General features: G+C 34.5%; 1 protein-coding gene and 2 pseudogenes across 1 annotated transcript; 2 read left to right on the plus strand and 1 right to left on the minus strand.

Moving 5' to 3' along the window:
• Positions 1-757: 757 nt before the first annotated feature.
• On the minus strand, positions 758-1,488 carry LOC145726887 (protein lethal(2)essential for life pseudogene; annotated as a pseudogene).
• A 2,225-nt stretch (positions 1,489-3,713) lies between these two features.
• Positions 3,714-4,534, plus strand: LOC145726886 (protein lethal(2)essential for life pseudogene; annotated as a pseudogene).
• A 1,092-nt stretch (positions 4,535-5,626) lies between these two features.
• On the plus strand, positions 5,627-6,263 carry LOC145726889 (heat shock protein 23-like). Its single transcript, XM_081976173.1, has one exon. The coding sequence runs from the start codon at positions 5,738-5,740 to the stop codon at positions 6,197-6,199; it is 462 nt and encodes a 153-aa protein (XP_081832299.1). The 5' UTR covers positions 5,627-5,737; the 3' UTR covers positions 6,200-6,263.
• The last annotated feature ends 93 nt before the right edge of the window (positions 6,264-6,356 follow it).

Below are 6,356 nucleotides of genomic sequence, written 5' to 3' on the forward strand. Positions count from 1 at the left end.
TTTACTGTACCAGAAAGCACTTGTATTTACCATTGAGTATAGTGTTGGAGTAAAATCACTCAACTTCAAAGTGTTCAACCACTGTTGAGTTAGATCCGGTTTTTTGTAAAGTAAAAAACTAACACGGTTAGGCTTTTTCCTGAGTTGCTGTTAGAATGTGGCTTGGAAAACTTATGAACAGCAGCAAACAAAAATAACTTACGCAAATAACCTCAAGTTTTGATTTTAAACCGTAAAAATTACTTACTACTTTAAGCATTTCTACGCCGACATACACGTAAATAATAAGCATATTTTAGACCGCTTTTAAAAAAAAAATGTAGTTGAAAATTATATGTTCAAATATAATTAAAAAACGAAAATTCCTAAAGGACGAAAGGACAGAACTTTCATTTTGTATCCCTCCATTAGTGTTCAATTTTGCACTCATGTGTAAAAAGCCCCTTAGAAAACTTGTGCAGAAAATCTTCCATATTGACAAATCTTAAAATAATTACCTAAAATTTAATTACCTAACATCATTATTATATGAATTCTGTTTGGTTGAATATAAAATAAGAACGTACAAATTGATGGTAAATTCACGTATCGAGTTCTTGATGTTTGCGAGATTTCAAAAGCACTTAACCAACACCCTCTCAGTTTTAATCATTTTTAAAATTCTTAATCTAAAAAAAATTCTTAGTCTAATAGAAAGAAGTGCAACTTGCACTGTGCAAGGTAGATAATATGTAACTCAAAAAGTGAAACAAACCAGTTTTTCAAAAAAGAAACTGAAACTTTATTGAACTAATAATACAAAAAAAAAAGATTGTACAGGCTAACTAACCTACTAAGATCCTAGTTATAGCCACATTAGTTGTAATAATTAATTAGTATCACTTGAAAAACAGTCTGTAAAAAAAATATACAAAAGAGGAACTAAAAATTAAGCTTTCTTTGCATCACCCTGCTGTCCTTTCTGTTCCACACTCTTCACAGGTCCAGTGAATGTGATGGGAATATGTTTGCTCTCGATTTGCTTTCCTTCCGGTTTCTTCGGTGCGGAAATGCTCAACACTCCGTCACTGGACAACCTGGACTGCAATTTTTGAGCGTCCACGTCCTCGGGCAACACGTACCTCCTCACAAAATGCCGGGAAATAAAACCGTGTTCGTCCTGTTTCTCCTCATGTTTGCCCTCAATGATGACGGTGTTATCACCCTCCAGTTTAACGGTGATTTCCTCAGGTTTGAACTGTTGTACGTCCACATTGGCTTGGAATTTGTCTTTGTCCACTTGAATGGAGAGGTCCTTGTCCAGGTGGGCTAGTTGACTCAACACGTTTCGGATCGGGTGGATGACCTCTTCAGGCTGGAGGGCGGTAATCCAGTTCCTAGAGGGACGTGGAGCAATCTCGTCGAACAAGAGTGGTAGTAGAGACATTTTTGACTATTTCACTGCTTTCGGAGCTTTTGCTGCGTCGCTTTACTCGAAATTCTCTGCCTCGGTTCGTTCCGAGGTGGGTTTTTATATGCTGTTTCGACGATCTAGAAACGTCGAGACCAGCCCGCGTGCGTTTAGAATGCGCCAATGTCTGTATAGTTTGTGTTTAGCCGGCAAATTCTAATTATAAAAACAATTATTGGTCTGTTTTTTTGGTCGATTTGTTACTAGAATTTTGTAGTTCAGCTTCTAGTAAAGTAAAACTATTAAGGAAAAAAAGCTTTCTGAAATACTCTCGCTGTGTATCACAGGCAAGGACAGTGACCTTTTGCCCTGACAATCGATCGGAAATGTTCTCGAAGGGCAGTTATTCTAAAGAAAAAAAAAACATGAAAGGGTGTATGTAATATGGGATGATGGTTAGTTATTAAAATACGCAAGTAAAACGTTTTCGATAAACGAAGCCTAAACGTATTTACCATATCCTATCCAGAGATTTATAGAATATTTGATAATATTTACTGATTAGATTAAGCAAATGGAGTTTCATTTTAAAAAACCTTTTGGCATTAGGCAATTTTGAATATAACTTGCAAAATTGTAATTATTTTTCTCATATAATTTCTATCAACGAATTTTAGAACATTTTAGGTCATTTTGTCCCAAACAAAGACTATACCTACTTATTAAGTACTGCATATAACTAATAGACTTGAAGCACTTATTTAATATTTTGCAAGTATAAGCAAAAATGCTTATTATTATTCAAATGCCCCTCGGTATTTAATTTTATAAATTATAATTAACTTTTAATAGTCCCTGAACAAAATATTTTTTATATCTCCTGTTGTTTGTTTGTTTTGTGAAATGTTTATTAATTTCATTAACTGAAATCTATCAAATAATATAATCGCGTTTTAAATGTCCAGGTGTCCACCACATCCACAGAGTATCAATATTCGTTATATCACAAAATAAACGTTCTAACTTCGTTTGACAATAGGAAGTTGATGAAAATATTTGGAAATTTTGTTTAACCATATTCGAGCAAATTCTCTAACCTATATTTTAATTAACATTTCCTGAATAATTAAAGCTCAAAAAATAAAATCAATTATCTCACAGGTTTGCAAAAAAAAACAGTTATTTTTAGCATTTTATGGCTTAATTGAATTGAAAATTAAGCAGTACACATGACACATGACTATTGATAAACTTTATCAGTTATTTAATGTGAATGACACTCTAGAATGAACAAAAGTAAACAGCTCAGCAATAAAGTATTTTCTGGCAGTTTCTTGTTTTTTCTATTAGCAAAACCCCATATTTTCAGTATGGCCAGTACGGTTCTGTTCAATATTTTCGATTTGGTTCTAGTAACTCAGTGTGTATTTGCAATAAACTTAAATTTAGCAGAGTAGGTAAACCACACACGAATTTTTGAATGCATGCTTGACCTTGATAATGAAAACGAAATGTACTATCCAGACTGAAATTTTTGTTACTTTTTACTATGTATCATATTAAATCAGAAAGAAAAATTGTAATTTGTATTTGGAAATAGTATGGCAGAATGAAAATGTGTCAAAGAAAGTTTCTCTCATTTTTGTTATTGTTTGCATTATTTTGAAATATTTGTGTCATTACCATTGCTGTTGTATGCCTAGATTTTAATAGAAAAATCATGTCACAAACATAAAGAATTAAAAAAATCCATAATGAGCTTTTTGCTTTTGGGTCTTAACATATTTTCCCTGTCATCATATTGTTGGCATTTTTCTATGTTACGATTTTGTATTTTTAATAGATTGAACATGCAATAAAATTAAAATATTGATCAAAGCGTTTTTTTCAAACTGCAATTTTATTCTGGTATCAAAATTCTTTAATTTTTTCTTAAGAAATAAAAATTTAATTATGAAATCTGCGTTTCTTGTTAAATTCATTTTTATTAAATAAACCAGTATTCAGAGTACCTATAAGAATCAATGTAAACGTAATTAAACGTTTTTTCTTTACTTTCGAGAACATCCCAATTCAGTTTAAAAAACATTATTTTGACAATCCTGTTGCTCTAGCGTACAGGTGGATAAACGTTGAGAAAACGAAAACAAACCCGATAAACGTTTGTTCACATTTTACAATAAACAGTTTCGCACTCTAGACAATTCTCGTGCTTCGATTGGACGTCCAAACACCACGTGATCAGCTTCCCGAAATGTCGTTCGCCGGCCGGCTTGGTTCGATACGAACCTCGAACGTTCTAACGTTCCTCCGTCTCACTATAAAAACCACGGCGACGGCTCCCTAAGTCAGTCGATTTCATTGAAGCGAACGCAGAAAGCGAAAAAGCTCCAAGTAAATACAAGTCGCGTTTAAAAAGTATCCAAAAAAAGCCAAAATGTCTTTGTTGCCATACTTATTGGACGAGCCCGTGTTCTCGCTGTATCCACGTCCATCCAGGATCCTGGACCAGCATTTTGGACTTGGTCTTGACGCCGACGACTTGCTGCAGCCACTCCACCTCAACAACCGTCTCTTGACCAGGACCCCGGCTGGATATCTCAGAAACTGGCGATCCAACCTGCAAGACACTGGTTCTACCGTCAGCTTCGATAAGGACAAGTTCCAAGCCAATTTGGACGTCCAGCAATTTAAACCTGAAGAAATAACCGTCAAAGTGACAGGGGATAATGTGCTCACCATCGAAGGCAAACACGAGGAGAAACAAGACGAACACGGTTTTATCCAGAGGCATTTCGTGAGGAGGTACGTCCTTCCTAAAAACTATGACATTGGAAAAGTAGAGTCCAAATTGTCTTCGGATGGGGTGTTGACCATCACCGCACCTCCTGTAGAATCTAAAGCTGTAGATCATAAGGCTATTCCTATTACTCAAACTGGGGAACCCGCTAAAACTCAGGCTGTCGAACAAAAGAAGTAGATTTAATACTTAATTTATTATTTTTATTAATAATGCAAGTACTGATTTTGTTCATTTAAGTATTATCTAGTAGTTAGGTGTACTTTTTTTGTATAAGTTTCATTACTTAGGGTTTTGTTGTAAATTTTGCAAGTTCAATTCAATAAATTTCTTTTGCTATACAATTTTTAGTTTTTCTTTCTTTCATTTTCCCCTCCTCTAAAATCGCAGGGCAAAACTTTCACCAAGTTGTCATTCAGCCACAAAAACGGCAAAAATTACTTGTTTCTACGACCCCTATAGAGAATAAGATTTTCCTCCCATATTTGAGAGATGAAAATATCACTTTTACTACCTAGGAAGTGAAAGTGCATGAGGGACTGAAAGTACTAGAGAAAAAGTGCCACCAGTAAGTCACACTTTCTAAAGACAGTTTGTCACTTTCTTGACAAATTGACAAACATATCTTTGCTTTTTTTTCATAAAACATAGCATTGGTCGTAGAAAAAATTAGATGCGCAACTCTGGAGTAAACTGCTTTTTGCACCCTTGAACTTTCTTCCCTAGTTGCGCAAATACCTATTTCTCCTAATTTTTACAAATTTAAATCAAACCAAGCAAATCACCAAAAGTATCTACTTGTATATGTACCCATACATATTTCCTTAAGGTAAATATGTGATATAAAACTGGAACAGATAGTCTATATCAAAAAATTCCAAACCAGAGAAACCTGTGAAATACAAATAAATCACTCTAATCAATACATGGAATCGAGCAATGCCATTTTCATTTTTGTCATATAATCCGTATGACAAAAATAGTCCGTATTCTTAATAGAATATCCTAATTGGATCACTAAGGCCAGAAATAGCAAAACAATTCCCCAAAAGACTAAAGTAGAGTACTAGAGTAGTAAGTAGATTTATATAGGAATAAAAGTTATAAGCTTTATTTTTTTTGGGAATTTGCACTAAAACAATGAGAGTCTTTTATGATTCTACTATCTTGAATAGGACAAATTTAGCAAGTCCCAATACTGTTAATTCTTATTCTTTGTTAAGAATTATTAAAAAATTGAAATGCATTTTGTGTGTCTTTTATTTTAACTCTTTTAAATAACACAACTATCTGATGGCCCAGTCTGATAAAAATGTTCACCAAAATGTCATTGTAGAAAGTAGATTAAAAGTAAAAAAGTGGATAAAGCTAAACCCTAACCTTTAGAAATCCAGAGCACTGAACGAGGTGTATTTATTTTAGCTTTTATAAGCATACCGATTCATATTTATTATAGAAGAACCAAGAATAAGCACTCTACTGTACTTTACAACTAAAGTCATTTTACGTCAACTTTACATAAATCAAAGCAAAAGTCACTCAAAAACATGAGTCTTCTCCCTTATTTCTTCGATAGCTCTTGCACCTTGGACTCGTTCCTCGCCTCTAAACTGTTGGATGAGCTTGCCAATCACCTAGACCTGATATCGCTCGACCCTCCCGAAGACGACTTTCAAGTATACATTGACGTGCAACACTTTAAGCCTGACGAAATATCCGTGAAGATAACTGAGTCTAATAAAGTTGTGGTGGAGGGCAGTCACACCGAACGTTTGGATGAGCACGGCAGCGTTTCCAGACACTTTTCCAGGATGTTTCTGGTGCCCCAGGAGTACGATGTAAACAGGTTAGAATCCAAGTTGTCTTGCGATGGTGTTCTGAGTTTGACTGCCCCAAAGAGAATGTCATCAGAGGATCAGAGACAAATTACTTACGTGAATATTCCAGTTCTGAGGCAGGGAATGGATGGAAGAGGGTGTGAAGGTGGCGATAAGAAAGCAGGTTTTTAGTTAATCAAATTATTGTGATTACATTGTAAAGTAAATGTTTTGTATAATAAATTACTAGAAAGATTTTTGATGCCATAGTTTGGAAGTGCTGTGATTATTCTTCGTCGACCGTTACCTTTTCAATTATTGACTTGATAAAAGCTATCATTTTTCCAGT

The sequence above is a fragment of the Ips typographus genome, linkage group LG3 (genome assembly GCF_016097725.1).
Source record: "Ips typographus isolate SLU linkage group LG3, UJ_Ityp_2.0, whole genome shotgun sequence".
Lineage (NCBI taxonomy): Eukaryota > Metazoa > Arthropoda > Insecta > Coleoptera > Curculionidae > Ips > Ips typographus.